This window comes from Chiloscyllium plagiosum, chromosome 11, assembly GCF_004010195.1.
Source record: "Chiloscyllium plagiosum isolate BGI_BamShark_2017 chromosome 11, ASM401019v2, whole genome shotgun sequence".
Lineage (NCBI taxonomy): Eukaryota > Metazoa > Chordata > Chondrichthyes > Orectolobiformes > Hemiscylliidae > Chiloscyllium > Chiloscyllium plagiosum.
In genome coordinates this window covers 66,841,061-66,857,987 of record NC_057720.1, presented here as the reverse complement: position 1 = coordinate 66,857,987, position 16,927 = coordinate 66,841,061, and the positions used below count along the sequence as shown (strand labels likewise).

General features: G+C 39.9%; 2 protein-coding genes across 2 annotated transcripts in view; one reads left to right on the top strand and one right to left on the bottom strand.

The window, feature by feature from the left end:
• The first annotated feature begins 1,900 nt into the window (after positions 1-1,900).
• Positions 1,901-5,512, top strand: LOC122554072 (low-density lipoprotein receptor class A domain-containing protein 1-like). The gene is made up of 5 exons (XM_043698528.1): positions 1,901-1,939; positions 2,038-2,101; positions 2,225-2,371; positions 3,883-4,014; positions 4,091-5,512. The coding sequence occupies exons 1-5, from the start codon at positions 1,901-1,903 to the stop codon at positions 4,228-4,230; spliced, it is 522 nt and encodes a 173-aa protein (XP_043554463.1). The 3' UTR covers positions 4,231-5,512.
• A 1,924-nt stretch (positions 5,513-7,436) lies between these two features.
• lrrc42 (leucine rich repeat containing 42) overlaps positions 7,437-16,927 on the bottom strand; it is a 29,674-nt gene continuing 20,183 nt past the window's right edge. The window contains exons 6-8 of the mRNA XM_043699630.1: positions 16,075-16,188; positions 14,598-14,673; positions 7,437-7,920 (exon numbers count right to left, since the gene is read on the bottom strand). Of these exons, the coding sequence (XP_043555565.1) occupies positions 7,667-7,920; positions 14,598-14,673; positions 16,075-16,188 (444 nt within the window). The 3' untranslated portion in view covers positions 7,437-7,666. The remainder of the gene's footprint in view (positions 7,921-14,597; positions 14,674-16,074; positions 16,189-16,927) is intronic.

Here is a 16,927-nt window from a genome sequence, read left to right as displayed (position 1 = left end):
GTCAACATGGTTTTGTGGGAAATAATGTCTCACAAACTTGATTTAGTTTTTTGAAGAAGTAAAGAAGATTGATGAGGGCAGAGCAGCAGATGTGATCTGTATGGACTTCAGTAAGGCGTTCGACAAGGTTCCCCAAGGGAGACTGGTTAGCAAGGTTAGATCTCATGGAATACAGGGAGAACTAGACATTTGGATACAGAACTGGCTCAAAGGTAGAAGACAGATGGTGGTGCTGGTGGAGGGTTGTTTTTTCAGACTGGAGGGCTGTGACCAGTGGAGTGCCACAAGGATTGGTGCTGGGCCCTCTACTTTTTGTCATTTACATAAATGATTTGGATGCGAGCATAAGAGCTCCAGTTAGTGAGTTTGCAGATGACAACAAAATTGGAGGTGTCGTGGACAGAGAAGAGGGTTACCTCAGATTACAACGGGATCTTGACCCAATGGGCCAATGGGCTGAGAAGTGGCAGATGGAGTTTAATTCAGATAAATGTGAGGTGCTGCATTTTGGGAAAGCAAATCCTAGCAGGACTTATACACTTAATGGTAAGGTCCTAGGGAGTGTTGCTGAACAAAGAGACCTTGGAGTGGAGGTTCATAGCTCCTTGAAAGTAGAGTCGCACGTAGATAGGGTAGTGAAGAAGGCGTTTGGTATGCTTTCCTTTATTGGTCAGAGTATTGAGTACATGGGTTAGGAGGTCATGTTGCAACTGTACAGGACATTGGTTAGGCCACTGTTCGAATATTGCATGCAATTCTGGTCTCCTTCCTATCGGAAAGATGTTGTGAAACTTGAAAGGGTTCAGAAAAGATTTACAAGGATGTTGCCAGAGTTGGAGGATTTGAGTTACAGGGAGAGGCTGAACAGGCTGGGGCTGTTTTCCCTGGAGCCTCGGAGGCTGAGGGGTGACCTTATAGAGGTTTACAAAATTATGAGGGGCATGGATAGGATAAATACACAAGTCTTTTCTCTGGGGCCAGGAAGTCCAGAACTAGAGGGCATAGGTTTAGGGTGAGAGAGGAAAGATATAAAAGAGACCTAAGGGGCAACTTTTTCACACAGAGGGTGGTATGTGTATGGAATGAGCTGCCAGGCTAGTACAATTGCAACATTTAAAAGGCATTGGATGTGTATATGAATAGGAAGGGTTTGGAGGGATATGGGCTGGATGCCGGCAGGTGGGACTAGATTGGGTTGGGATATTTGGTCGGCAGGGACAGGTTGGACCGAAGGGTCTGTTTCCATGTTGTACATCTCTATGACTCTATGCTAGTTGACTATTTGTAGAGATTACTGTTGAAGAGTTGAAGAGGGAGGTTTTAGTTATTAAAGTCCTTTAGAATTGCTGTCACTGATATAATGTATAAGGTACATGCAACCATTTGTAGACAGCAGGTTCTGGTAAACAGTAATGAGAATGACCAGATGTTTGTTTTGGTGGTGATGGTTAAAACAATATAACCAAAAGGGAAAATGCCTTTACTCCTCCTCAAAATAGCATCACAGGATTTTTTATTCATTTGAGAAACCAAATAGGCCAAATTAAATATAGGGGGTAGAGTTTAAAAAAATCAACTTGTTAGTAAGTTTTTGTTTTTCAGACTTTATCAGCTCTATCTTATTCCTTAAATCTAGGTTCCATTTCTATTCAACTTTGAAGCATTGTTGGCAGATGCTGGAGGCTCATGATTTATGTGCTGCTGTACTGAACAAAATTTATAGTATTGACTTTGATAAAGTCTTGGCACAAACTACATCCATCTATTTTATTTATCTATGTTACACTTAGTATCTAAGTAACGGATTTGTATTGAAAGAACTGACATCACTGGATCATTTCTCCAAACCAAAATCTTCCCAGTAATAAAGACTAACATCGTGCAGCAGGAACTGGCAAAAATGAAATTTAATAAGACATACCCGGAAAATACCAGCATGGTACTGAAGAGAATTGACAGATTAATATCACAATGTTCAATGGAGGATAGTATACACTTGACTAACGTTTCTTTGTTATCCATTCCATCAACATATAGCGAAGTTTTGATGTCGTTTCTTTTGGTTCAACACTTTCTGTGACATCCAACAACAGCAAGAAAGGTAAATGTGTGGGAATGGAAAATGTGCGCTACTTTTAATTTTGTTGCACTCTGTAATTTGTTGATGGATGGATTTTGCAGGAGGATATGAAATGATGTTGTTTTCCCTTCACCCTCCCATCAGATTGTTGGGATTGCAGTCAGAGTGATCCACCTCGTTGCTGGTGCTCCAGGCAGTGCTGCTGGATCTCTATTGTGATGCTGTTATTGGGAGTTACTGCTGCTGCTCTGGCATGTGCTGTGGTCTTTGGCATTCCAAAAAATATTCAAGGTTAGATTCATGAGGTGGAGCTTTCCAATTTGCTCCCAGATATCTGTTGTCCAGCAATATTAAAGGTTGTGGATTTTTTTTTTAAATTGAGTTGTATCTATAAACCATATTATGTCTAACTATATCCATGTAGTATTTTAACTGGTACAAAGAAGTTCCCTTCTCACAACACTGGTAATGTCCTGAGTTTGGCATGGTGAATTTCTGGTGATTACACCCTGGCATTTTATTCACGTTGCCATTTCTTGATTATTATTCAGTTGTATTTGAATCCAGCAGCAACAATGCAAATTAGACTAAATTGGATAAACTACAGCAGGGCCCACATTTGTAATTTCAATTGACTACTGGTCACAGGAATTGTGTCAAGAGCTGATCAAAGGAAATTTGAAAACTCAGGTCAAGGCAATTAAATCAGTCAGCTGAAGTATGACTCATTTCCTGCAAATTGCACTTCTCTTTGTGATGCTGGAAAATGCCATGTTCCATTCACAAATTAATAATTATTTCATAGTTTATACTGATTAACAAAATTTTGCTTTCAGGCTACGTTAATTTGTCTGAAATCCTGAATGTAATTTATAATCTCAGACTAGATCCCTAAGTTTGATTAGAATGGATGGAACTTGAAATTTTGGGTACTTGGTAAGAAAATAAAGCCATTAGATTCTACTGGTTTAAAAAACTGATACAAATTTTACTACATAGTCAAAAAGTAAATTCTACAGTATGTACCTCTTTCTGGCATCCAGAATTAACACAGCAAATAAGAAATAACAGGCAAATTGTTGTGAAGAACATGTCATTTGGGCATATTAAATAGCAGATGTAACCAAGATAAATATCATGAAGTTCTCAATCTCATGAACACTGCCTTCCTCACAAGTAACTTCAACTCTTTCAAAGATTTATCCTTTTGATTTTCCTCAAGCCACTCTTTTTTTAGACTGCACACCTAATGGTTTGCGCCACATTTCACTGGATTCATGAAGCTGTGCTCCAGCAAACCATTGGCATGGTTCCCTCCCTCTTCCATGGACAACTAGATTTATTAAACTGGGGCTGCCCCTGGTTTCTCCAAACTCCAATCTCCTGGTTGCAACAAGCTGTAAACGGCTCTTGAGCTTCTGAGCCCTAACTGTCAACAGCATGAAAAAGTGTGCTTCTGAGGCCTTTAGCTTCCTATGGTTTCCTTGAGTTCTAACTGACCTGAGTAAACCTGTGCTGCATGGACTTTGTATTCTGCTTACCCTGGGCTAGGTAGGGGCGGTTGGAGGAGAGGGTGTGCTCAATTGAAGGGAGGCTTTTAAAAAATCGAAAAGAAATACAAGAGCAGAAGTGCAAGGTAGTGTGATAGGAAAGAAAATATAAGCAAAAGAGCACAGTAGAAATTGGAGCCAGAGTGGGGAGAAATGGTAAATAATCAAAGTTCAAGACTCTTTACAATGTTGTGTGCAGGATAAGTGGTGACTGGAGAATCAAACTGTTAAAACTCAATATACCCTTTCCAGACAGATTTTGTATAACTGCAAATAATCATTCAGGATTCCTGTGTGATGACCGTGTCACCTGTTTGCAATCTTCTCAAGTTTGCCACAGGATCGAGGATTGTTTGGACAATGCTCATGAACCTGCAATGTGCAGTAGGTATCGTTATATTTCTTTTTGTATTTAATTTCCTTTGAAATGACTTTAGCTGATGCCCCACTCTTTTGCCAGGTGACTTGCCGCACAATCTACCAAGCTATCTTGTGTTTAGATGTGGCAATCCTAATTCATGGATTTACACTGACCAAGTGTGTAATGGGTTCAACAACTGTGGAGATTGCTCAGATGAATCAGGACCACGTGAGCATTGATTCTTATCAGAATCCAGTAAATCAATAACAACCTAGGGATATTTTTTAAAAAAGTGTTTTGAGTTTGTTGCAACGTTTTAAGAAAATAGTTAAACAATATTTCTGATGCATTAGAAACTCTTCCACACAGCTGGAAAGGGACGTTGTTTCAGGGCACTGCACTTTGGCTGGGGAAGGTATATGTGGGGTATGGCAATAAGATCGTTCTCGATAGGTTGTTAGTTAACACACTAGCAGCTGGAGAATGTATTTCCTTCTGCTTATGTCCTTGGGGTGCTGCATGAGTAAGACTGGTGTGGAAAACATGAGTGCCCCCATTTATGAGCTTGCAACTATCTCCAATTAAGGTTTTATGGCATATCTAACCGTACTATATGCAATCTCAAGTATTTGATATAGTTAATAGTTCTTAAACATAACAACTGTTTCTAGCCCTAAATGTCACCTGACCATCTGCAGCACATTTTCTATGTTAAGATTTAAATATGGTTGATGTCAAACTATTGCTATATTTTTGGATCTAATTTTAATTTCAGTGTCCAACTGTCTTCCGTGTGGGCCACAGTACTGGAGCTGCAAATCTGTTGTCTCTCAGTACTGTAACTGCATTCCCAGAGAACTGTGCAGGGATGATGTACAACACTGTGTGGATTGGTCAGATGAGTACACCTGTCCTGCAAACTGATGTCAGAAGTGGGAAGGAATAGCATAACACCAAGGGTGATGACAGCCTGAGTATCAGTAATCCCATATTGCTTAACAAGGACAGCAGATTTCTGTTTTGTGCTTCTTTTATCTACAAAATGCATCTTTGACCTGCAAATGGCTTTGGAAATTACGGCATCTCACTGCATACACTATATTTTAAGCTGTTACAGACTCAAACTTACACAGATGCAAGCATCCATCCCATTCTTGTGAAACAGTTGTGCAGCATTATTGTCTATTAAAATGGTATCTATGTTCAAACTCTCCAGCATAACAAGAATCAATGTTACTTAAACTGTAATTGGTTTGTGCCTTTTTCCCCCTATTGTTGTTATATTTCACAATTGCATATTCTGTGCTTTTTTTTACTTGTATTGTCAAGCTTCCTTGAAATACACATTCATTACATGAAATGTCTTTTGATGGGAAACAGTAGTTTAAAAAAAACTTAAGTTTTCTGTATGTGAGATTATAATTGTTCTGCCAGGCAACAGTGTATACAGTTGGAGGTCATAATGTGGGCGGCACGGTGGTTAGCACTGCTGCCTCACAGCGCCAGAGACCCGGGTTCAATTCCCACCTCAGGCGACTGACTGTGGAGTTTGCACATTCTCCCCGTGTCTGCGTGGGTTTCCTCCGGTTTCCTCCCACAGTCCAAAGATGTGCAGGTCAGGTGAATTGACCATGCTAAATTGCCCGTAGTGTTAGGTAAGGGGTAAATGTAGGGGAATGGGTGGGTTGCGCTTCGGTGGGGCGGTGTGGACATGTTGGGCCGAAGGGCCTGTTTCCACACTAAGTAATCTAATCTAATCTAATCAGTAATCCAGAAAGATAGCTTGAGAAATGAGGTAGGCATTAAAAGACCTGACTTTAAACCTCCAGATTTATCCAATTTAAGAGCTTAAAACTCCCAGCATAGAGAGCCTCCTCACAAACACAGGGAAATGTCAGATTGCTTCCAGTCCACATAAGACAGCTGAGAAACTAGCTGTGCAGGTTTGGCCCTGATTTATTCAAATCACAGGCTATTGTTTACCCTGCATTTGTCCCACCAGAGGTTAAGTGAAATAGTGGGTTACCAAAACCAGAAGGATTACAGTTCATCACTTTTGATGACCTGACTTTTGAAACTCCTGTAAAAGCTGTTCCATCATGGACTCCCTCAATGATTGCTCGTTTTGTAGTTCACCTTCTTTTCTCTGGATTCCTGGAAACTGCACTCCAGCACTTAAGCCAAAGCTCATTATTGAAAAGCATTTGGAGATATCAAGCCAGTACTGCCTCTTTTTGTTTTAATCTGGTTCACTTGTACAAAAGCAAATACTATTTGTGAGCCTTCAATCCCTGATCTCTGCTCTACTAAGCTGTTAACTGTGCACTGGCTTCTTTTGAGCCCTTTGCAGCTCCTCTGAATTCCCTGGCCCCTCATTACACAACTATTATACCAGGACTAGGACTTCAACACTACAACACTCGGACTTCCCTGATCCCCAGCCATATCGAACCTGATCAGTTTTTTTTAAGCAGTGGAGCTAACCACAACCCTGCCTAAAATGAAGCCTGCTTTTCTTGCTTTTGCACAGTCTTTCAGTTTCTCACCTTCAGTCCCAAACTGTCCTGGGGGACCTTTTAAAATCCTTAAAACAGGTCCTGCTCAATTGCCAGGTAGAATTGAATGTAATGTTTTGGAAGTCAAATTACACTGTCCTGAAAAAAGGCTGTACTCCTTACTACACAAACGTCATTACTCCAATAGTTTTCTTTTCAATAAACTCTGAAAAGGCAGAATGAAATTGAGTTTTTTTAGATTAGATTCCCTACAGTGTGGAAACAAGCCCTTCGGCCCAACCAATCCACACCAACCCTCCGAAGAGTAACCCACACAGACCCATTTCCCTCTGACTAATGCATCTAACACTATGGACAATTTAGCACGGCCAATTCATCTGACCTGCACACTTCTGGACTGTGAGAGGAAACCCACGCAGACACGGGGAGAGCGTGCAAACTCCACACAGGCAGTCACCCGAGGCTGGAATCCAACATGGGATCCTGGTGCTGTGAGGCTGCAGTGCTAACCACTGAGCCACCGTGCCACCCTAGTCAGTAGGTTTCCTAATGGTGTCCAGGTTAAATAAAGAATTTCAAATCATCTATTGCAGTCTATGGCTGAACCCTCTCCTAAATATGGTCAATTTTCCTAGCATCGAGGACCATGTGATAACCATTTTTGACAATCCTTTCAATGAGACAAATACTCAATAAACAAACATTTATTGGAAAGACCCTCATGAGAGACATTCAATTCCTCCCTCCTCCATCTTCCCTCTGATTTTACCTGTACCATAGTGAAAAACATTCTAGATGCCAGACATCTGTCTGCAGAAGATGTGAAAACTGAACGGGCATGTCATTCTCAGGAAATTATTTATATAAAATGAAAATTTAAACAGCCAATGAGACTAAATAAAAAATAGTAATTGAGAAACTGTCAGATCTCTTGTGATCTAAAAATATTTATTACATGATTCCAATTTATCATCCAACTCAAAGTGCAGTTAAATTCAGAAATCAAGATGAAAAATGGTGTAAAATAACATGATACTTTTCATCTTAGACAAAGGCTGAACGTTAAAACCTTTATATTGTAGTTCAACCATCCAGGCCTCATTAAACCAGGGAATCATAATTCTTTTTCACATGACTTGTGAAAATTACTGAGTCCTTCTCAGTAACAGTTCAAGATGTCCCAGTCATCCAAGGTCAGCTCAGCATGCTTACGTTTCACAGGAAGGGAAGAACAACCAGTCACTTCAGATTGTCCACCACTTCTTTTCATGGCCCCTAGAGTGGAGGTTACAGTGGACTGCACACTGTGATCCTTATTGGGTTTTTTGTGAAACTGTATTCTGATTGGTTCGTTGACTTGCACAGTATTTGAAAGTCCATCAGTTCCTACACTGATTAGTTTGTTTGCTCCATCTACAAAACAAGTGAAGTTATCAGAGTTACATGAATGTAATCAAAGAGTTGCAAGTTATTTTACAAACTAAATAGGTGGTGTCACTGTGCAATAGAAGATGGATGAGTTAGTAAAGTCATTATTTTCACTGGAAATGGCAGTGGAGAGGAAAGTCTAAACAGATTAGCTTCAATTCCTATAATTGATTGCCACACAGATTATACTTCAATGGGGAGGTGTATTTGGACGAGTTCCTACTCACAGTCATTCCTGAGGTTGAAATGTGAACAATGGATAGAGATTCTAGAAGATGGAAAGTACCTGTAAATGTGTTTCTCAAAAAGAAGCCATTCAGGGGAGAGAATAGACAAATTTTAAAAACTACACACAGTTGAAGTTGATATGCCATATATGGATGTGAAAGAGACTAACTAATAACTGGAAGGCTTTCAGCACAAAGCCTGTGTGGCATGTTTATATTGGGAATTCAGGATTAGAGGCTAATGTGCTTCATGCATGTAACTTTCTATCTTCAAAACCTGAGATAAATTGTACATGGTGCCTTAACCTTCATTAGCATTATGCAATGCAAAGCCATATACCAATTTCTGCTAATGCACAAACACAAACTATAGACCAACAGTTTAACACCATTTACAAAGAAATTCTTAGACAAACACCACTGTGGATTAATATTTCAGAAAGAAAGATCATGCTAAAAAGGCAATCAGCATTGATTCAGGGATCAGAGGTAATGTTTAGCTAAACTGGAGCTTTTTTAACACACATGATAAAAACATTTTATATCACCTCAAAGATTGATAAAATTTCACCTTGCAATTAATGGTTCATGATGGGCACTGAATAGTAGCTAAAGTTTAGTAACAAGCTAAAAATGAGGGTCATTTTCTGATAAGATGTCAGGAGTGATCACTGTTGGAAGGATTCTCGGTAATCCAAGATGGAGGCCATGAAAAAATTGTGGCTGTAAGAGCTGCTCCTTTTTTTGAGGTATTTTCAGTGTTGGAGTGGATTTCCTCATTATAGGATTACAAAGTACTGTTTTATAAGCTGTTGCATTGTTTTGGAACTTTGGGGAAAAAAAATCAAACTAACAGCACTTTAAAAGAGGAGGAAGGGAGACAAAGACAGCAATCATGTGGTGGGAAGTGAATCAATGGAGAAAGAAACCTATTGCCTCAGCTATTTGATTTCAAGTATCTCTGGACATTGGAATTAATCTATGAAAAATAAACAAACAGCTGACCTTGGAGAAACCAATGTTGGGCGATCACAGCAGGGAAACAGCTAAGTGACTAGTTTTTTTTTTACAAATCTATAATAGTGAGTCCTTTTTAATTATACATTTTTACTGTGATCTGTCCCTTGATTAAACTTAAACTAAAAAAATCATAGGTACTAAGTTAGCCTGGAGCAGTGTTTTTAAGAGTAATAAAACTGTGCTATTTTCTGGGACTGTAGATTGTTAAGGTGCAAAGATAGCCTTTAGTAGAGCGATACGCTTTTCCTGTCAGATGTTAGAGATGAGGGAGAATTTCCATATTACTGATGATTATGTCTGTAAGAAGTGTGCTTGGTTGAGAATCCTATAAGATCACATGGATTGGCTGAACTGCCAGTTAGAAGCAACAAGGAATTTACATGAGATGGATGGCAGTTGCAGGAAGGGAGATAAACTGAAGGTACAGTCAGGTAGGAGTGGGAGGCAGGTATTGCAGTAGTCTGAAGCATTCCTGAAGAAGGGCTTATGCCCGAAAAGTCGATTCTCCTGTTCCCTGGATGCTGCCTGACCTGCTGCGCTGTTCCAGCAACACATTTTCAGCATTGAGGTAGTCTCCCATGGCTATCCCCATCTCAAACAAGTATGCTGTTTTGAAAAATGTAGGGGGCGATGGACTTTTTGGGGAAATTTCTGGTAATGAGACTGATTCTAATATAACAAAAGGCACATCAGGTTCCAAGCATTCAATTGTGATAGGAGTCGCTCTAGTCAGAGGCACAGACAGATGCTTCCGTGGCATAGAATGGTGTGTTGCCTCCTTGGTGCCAGGATCAAAGATAGCTCAGCGGTGCAGAATATTCTCAAACGCGAGATGGTTCAGTGGGAGGTTGTTGTACACATTGGAACTAACGATATAGGAAGAGAGAACGATGAGATTCTGAGGAGACAATATAGAAAGTTTGGCAGGAGTTTAAAAAGGAGGTCCATGAGGGTAGTAATATCTGGACTACTTCTGGTGCCACAAGCTAATGAGAATAGGAATAGGAGGATAGAGCAGATGAATGTGAGGCTGAGGAGCTGGTGCAGGGGAGAAGGGTTCACATTTATCAATCATTGGAATCTCTTCTGGAATAGAAGTTCTAGAGCTACTTGGAAGGCTTTAAACTAGCAAAGGGGGCAACCCAGGGTGATAGTGAGGAAAAAGAGCAGTCTGACAGTCATACAGTTGGGAAAAGGAGTAAGTCAAACAGTCAGGGCAGGCAGGAACAAAGCAGAGAATGAGGTATGACTGACAAATTAAACTGCATTTATTTCAATGCAAGAGGCCTAACAGGGAAGGCAGATGAACTCAGGGCATGGTTGGGAACATGGGATTGGAATATGGTAGCTATTACAGAGACATGGCTCCAGGATGGACAGGGCTGGCAGCTTAATCTTCCAGGGTAAAGGTACTATAGGAAGGATAGAAAAGAGAGCAAGAGATGTGGGGGAGTGCCGTTCTTGATTAAGGATAACATTACTGCTGTAGTTTGGGAGGATATTCCTGGGAATTTGTACAGGCAAGTTATTTGGGTGGAACTGAGAAATAAGAAAGGGATGATCACCTTATTGGGATTGTACTATATACCCCCTAATAGTCAGCAGGAAATTGAAACAAATTTGTAATGAGGTCTCAGTTATCTGTGAGAATAATAGGGCGGCTATGGTAGGGGATTTTAATTTTCCAAACATACGACTGGGACTGCCATAATGTTAAGGGTTTGAATGGAGAACAGCTTGTTAAGTGTGCACAAGAAAATTTTTTGATTTAGTATGTGGATGTACCTTTTAGGGAAGGTGCAAAACCTGATCTACGCTTGGGAATTAAGGCAGGACAGGTGACTGAGGTGTCAGTGGGGGAGCACTTTGGGGCCAGTGACCATAATTATATTAGTTTTAAAATAGTCATGGAAAAGTATAGATTGGATCTAAAAGTTAAAGTTCTAAACTGGAAGAAGGCCAATTTTGACAGAATTAGGTAAAGTTGATTGGGGGCAGATATTTGCAGGTAAAGGGTCAGCTGGAAAATGGGAAGCATTCAAAAATGAGATAATGAGAGTCCAGAGACATTATGTTCCTGTTAGGGTGAAGGGCAAAGCTGGTATGTATATGGAATCCTGGATGACTAGAATAATTGAGGTTTTCATCAAGAAAAAAGAGGAAGCATATGTTAGGTAAAGACAGTAGGGATTTTGTCAATCCCTACTTGAGGAAAATTAGTATCAATAAAAAGGTGGTTTTTGAAAAGTTAACTAGATTGAAGGCTGACAATCCACTCGGGTGCAGCTCATCTGGTCCAGAATGTTGAAGGTGGTGGCTATAGGGATAATGGATCTATTTGGTGACTATCTTTCTAAGTTTTGTAGATTCTGGAAAGAATTCATGCAGATTGGAAACTAGGAAAAAAAACCTTTATATTTCACAATGCTTGGGGTAGGAGAATGGAAAACTACAGAGCTGTTAGTTTGACATGACTAATCAGGAAAATATTAGAATCTATTCCTAAGGACCTGACAAATGGACACTTAGAAAATAATGGTAAAATTAGGCAAAATCAACATGGATGGATATATGAAAGGGAAATCATGTTTGATAAACCTGTTCGATAGAATAGGTAAAAGAGAACCAGTGGATGTGGTGGATTTGGATTTTCAGAAGTGTATTGATAAGTTCCCACACAGGACAAAGAAGACAAATGAAATAAATAGGCCACCCACAGGTTAGTAGGCTATTTCTAGTGGAGTAACACAAGGATCAGTGCTAGTTCCACAATAGCTCATACAATTTATATAAGTATGCATGAACCAAATGTAATGTTCCAAAGTTTGCAGATGACAAAACTAGTTGTGAACGTCAACTGTCAGGAAAGTGAAAGGAGGCTTCAAGCAGTCTTGGGCCGGCTAAGTGAATGGGAAAGAAAATGGCAGATGAAAGAAAAGTAAGAAAGAAGAATTCAGTTTCGTAGGGGAAAAAAAACAAAGAACATTTCTTAAATGTTGAGAGTAATCAGGCCAGCGTTACACAGCATGAAACAGACCCTTCGGTCCAACTTGTCTGCGCTGACCAGATATCCCAATCAGACATAGTCCCATTTATGAGCATTTGGCCTATATCTCTCTCAAACTATTCCTACTCATGTACCGATCCTGATGCCTTTTAAATGTTATAATTGTACCCACCACCATCACTTCCTCTGGCAGCTCATTCCATATACACCAGTTTCTGTGTGAAAAAGTTATACCTCAGGTCCTTTTAAAATTATTTCCCTCTCACCTTAAACCCATGCCCTCTAGTTTTGGACTCTTCCAGCCTCTGAGAAAGACCTCAGCTTTTCACCCTCTCCACGTACCTCATGATCTTATAAACTGCTATAAAGGTCACCTCCCAGCCTATTCAGCCTCTCCCTATAATTCAAACGCTCTAGTCCCAGCAACATCCTTGTAAATCTTTTCTGTACCCTCTCAAGTTTAACAACATCATTCCTTTAGAAGAGCGACTGGAATTGTACGCAGTATTCTAAAAGTGGCCTCATCTTTGTTCTATGCAGCTGCAATATGATATCCCAATTCCTACACTCAATCTTCTGTCCAATGAAGGCAAGCATGCCAAATGCTGCCTTCACTACCCTGTCTACCTGCACCTCCACTCTCACAGAGGTTAAGAAACAGTAGTGTTCCAAGGCACCTGGTGTCCTTGTTCTTGACTTAGTGAAAGTTTGCTTGCAGGTACAACAATCAATAAAGTAAATGGGACTCTGAGCCTTCATCACAAGGGGATTAGCGTATAGAGTAAAGATACCTTGCAGTTGTATAGAGCCTTGGTGAGAGTATACTCTGAGTATTTTCTACAGTTCTAGCCTCCTTATATAAGGAAGGAAACACTTGCCAAAGAGAGACAGCGTAGTGAAGGTTCACCAGACTAAGTCGCTGGGATGGAGGAATTGTTTTATGAGGAAAGATTTAGGAAACCAAGCTTGGATTCTCTGGAGTTTGAAGGAATGAGATCTTCATGGATATTTCATGATTATGAAGGCAGTTGATAACAAAACCTCAATATATTGTTAATGGAAATTCCAAAGAGTATTTTAATTGAGATGTTAAACCAATGATTTAGCCACTTTAGGGGATGTAATGAACCTCAGTGTTATATGAAGAACAAGGAGTGCACCTGATGTCCTTCAACCAACATCACCAAAAAAAGACTAACCATGGGACTTTGTTGTTGAAATGAGTGCTGTGATTGTGGAGTTACTAATTTATTAGGCAAAGTATATCAATGGTTGTAAAGTATTGGGGATATGGTAAGGTCCTTGTTAATGGAAGTTCTTCCTTTCTCTTCTGAAGAAAGAGAATATTTGGAAGGAGGGTGAAACTAGTCAGACTGATTTTATTATTTACATAGTTGTCACCATTGAGGCAGACAGTATAAATGTGTTGCATAAACAATTAGACACTTTTTTCAAGAAAGAATTGAAATATATGGTGAGAAGAAAGGTAGAAGGGGTTTAGGTGGAAGCTTGTTGGTTCCAAAGCTGTTCCCAAAAATTCAAATAGTAATGTGGAAGCATATAACTGATGATGCAGTTATTTTTAACAAAGCCGCACAAAGCTGTTATGACACACTTCTAGGAGAGAATGCACTTGAACCTAGCTCTCCTGGCTCAGAGGTAGGGATACTACCAAGTCACCACAAGACCCCCTAAACAATGCAAATCTGTTAAATATCAGAACTATCAGAGTTGTGGGTATGTTCAGCAAGCTGGAAGTTGATTTGCAGACATTTCGCCCTGTGTCTCGGTGACATCTTCAGTGCTTTAGAGCCTCCTGTGAAGCACTGCTGTACTGTCTCTTATGGCATTTATTTGGTTTGACAGCTGTCCCTAGTAGCCATAAACACAGATGACAAGGACCACAAATTTGACTGGGACAACACAATGGTCATAGGACAAGCCAAACAGAGGACAGCCAGAGAATTTCTAGAAGCATGGCACTCAGCCACGGACTCCATCAACAAGCACATTTACCTAGACCCAATAGTCGGCCACTACAACGAACAACCGGAACTGGCAACTGGAAGGAGCAGGAACGGAACCAAATAAATTCCAGAAGACACAGTACAGCAGCACTTCACAGGAGGTTCCAAAGCATTGAAGATGTCACCGAGACAGGGCGTAATGTCAGCAAATCAACTTCCCAGCTTGGTGAACATACCCTATAACTTCCCAGCTTGGTGACAACCAGCACCTGAGCTACAAATCTTTACAGAAACTCAATCAGAACTGTTTAAGCAGGTTCTAATTGAGTAGAAATTCCAATTGAATAGGATTTAGGTGAATTTCAGGGTTATACTGGTTTCACAAGACTTCTCATTTACCAAGTCAGTGGCTCTGTTGCACACTTCCTCCAAGATACTTACAGAATCGCTGTGCCACTGTTCTGCCACTAATATTCTCGCATCGTCTAACAGACACACGTTCCCATTGATAAACCACCTGAAGTGCAAAAAAAGCCAAAACTTCAACAAATAGGCAAAAGAAACAGTTATCACAACACACAAGGCATTATTTTTGTATACTCCATGTATACAAAATGAGCAAAACACTTAAAAATGTTCTACCCTCCTCCTTTCCCCAAAATTCTGCTCTACATTCTGCTTTTCTATCTCTTTTTACTTTTGAATGCTTTGGTTAAACCTACTTATATCACAATATCTAGCTGTTCATTGCAGACCTTAACCAAGTGCTTCTCAAACCTTTTCCCATTGTGTCATTTTCTGTGATCCCAGATCTGTAACAGCCACTTGGGGGGCAGCAACAAGGTGATAAAGAAAGTCTGGGTTGGGGTTATTGTTTCACTTGTAAAGTTTTTAAAGTTAAAAATGCACCTAGTTCTCTGTGTTGAGTTTTCCACATAGCATTCAGATTTTCATAGTCATCTTTCCATTGCCGGTCCACTGATTACCAGGTTTATTGAATTCCATTTTAAAACTTAATGTATTGGGACCTTATAAATTCCAATGTTGCACATCCAGAGTCAGAAGATTCTACTATGACTGCACCATTATATTATTTACAGGAAGTGAGTTCTGTCTTGAATGTAGTGAAACAGCACAGAGGAAATGGAATAAAGGTTTTAATTTATATTTTGGAAGTGAAAACACTCAAGTACGAATATATTTTCTTAAATGTACAGTTAAAAAGGGCAAGTTTAATCACAATGTTTGTTCATAGCGTTACATTGTAGACTCTATGATGGTTTGACAGGAAGTGCAATTCTGCAGAAATAATTGTTAAAATCTCCCTCCCTCAAATCGGAAGCAACTTCAGCAAAAGATCAATCGCTGGGAAAGCTTCATCCTGCAAATTCCTGGAACGCGTCCAATTAAAACATGTTCAAATGGCAAATTCAGCAACTCAGAGCACCGACCTCCTGTGTTATTGACAGAACCATTGAAACATCGCCAATCATGTTTTCATTCGAGCATGAAGAACTTTCTGTTTAAGATGTTTTGTACCAGCATGAAGAGCTCCACAATCATGTTTGGTACTCACCAGATGCTGGGTAAAGTTCTCTCTGCTCTGTCCACACAATGTACCACAAATCAAGCTGAGAATTGAACTCAACAGTGTTAGATGACTTGGCTGAACTTGTCAAATTTGATTCAATGTGGCAGTAATTTTGTGCTGTAGGTTAACAGCCAGAAAGACTTAGTTTCACAGGATTCCTTTTGGGCAGATTAAAAGAAGTCTTTCATTTTATTAATCAGGAGAGGGTTGGAATTAGGTCTTGTAACTACTAAACATAAGAATCTGCAAATTACATCTTTTAAAAATCAAGCTCATTATTTGTCAAAATCATGTTGAGAAAACCAGAATGCCCCAAATGCACAGTACCTGCTCTGCCCAGCCTTCTGTTCTGCAGCAGGTATGCTTAAACACCTCCAGAGGTTCCCCAGCAGGATAAAGCGACAACTTGTTCTGAATCATTTGGACTGATGAACAATTGGGCTATTACATTAAAAAAAAGAGTTAAAATAATTGAGAAATGTTTTTACACCATCGAATGATGTAATTTGGAAAATTAGAGGGGAATCTCAGTTGTTTGGATATATTAAGCAGGGGTGCATGCAGTATGTTAGGTTATTGGAAGAAAACTGTACCCAGGATTACAATAATGATAACAGCTTGCTCTGTTGATTTGATTAGTCAACACATGACTCAACATTACACTGACTATTTTGGCCCCCCAAATTTTATCGAGGTAGCCGATCAGTGGCAGGGCAGTAGCTGTGGCATTGCTGTTACATCATCACATGACTAGTGGAAAAGGAGAAGATGGGAAGAATAAAAATGTCAAACGTTCTGCTCCTGATCTGCACCAAACAAAATTCACTGCAAATTGTGTCTAGACAGTGAGTAAGGATGGATTCAGGTTCAACAAGTACTGTTTTGTACTAGTGGGTAGACTAGAGAGTCAACATTCATGAGACTTAAATAAGAAAGCTGGCTATTTAGGCAAGTTACTAAAAAAAAAAATTGTTGGTGCAAGTGAAACTGTCTTGCAAGAATCAGTGCCTTTCAGAAGCAGAGAGAGGGAGGGAATGTGAAACAAGGAGGACAGTGAAACAAGGACGACAGTGATATGGCATCAAAAGCAGAACAAATTTTACACAAATAACTATAGTGTTGCAATCTAACAGGGAGATTCTTTTTCCTCTGGAGGTTGAGTGGTGACCTTATAGAGGTT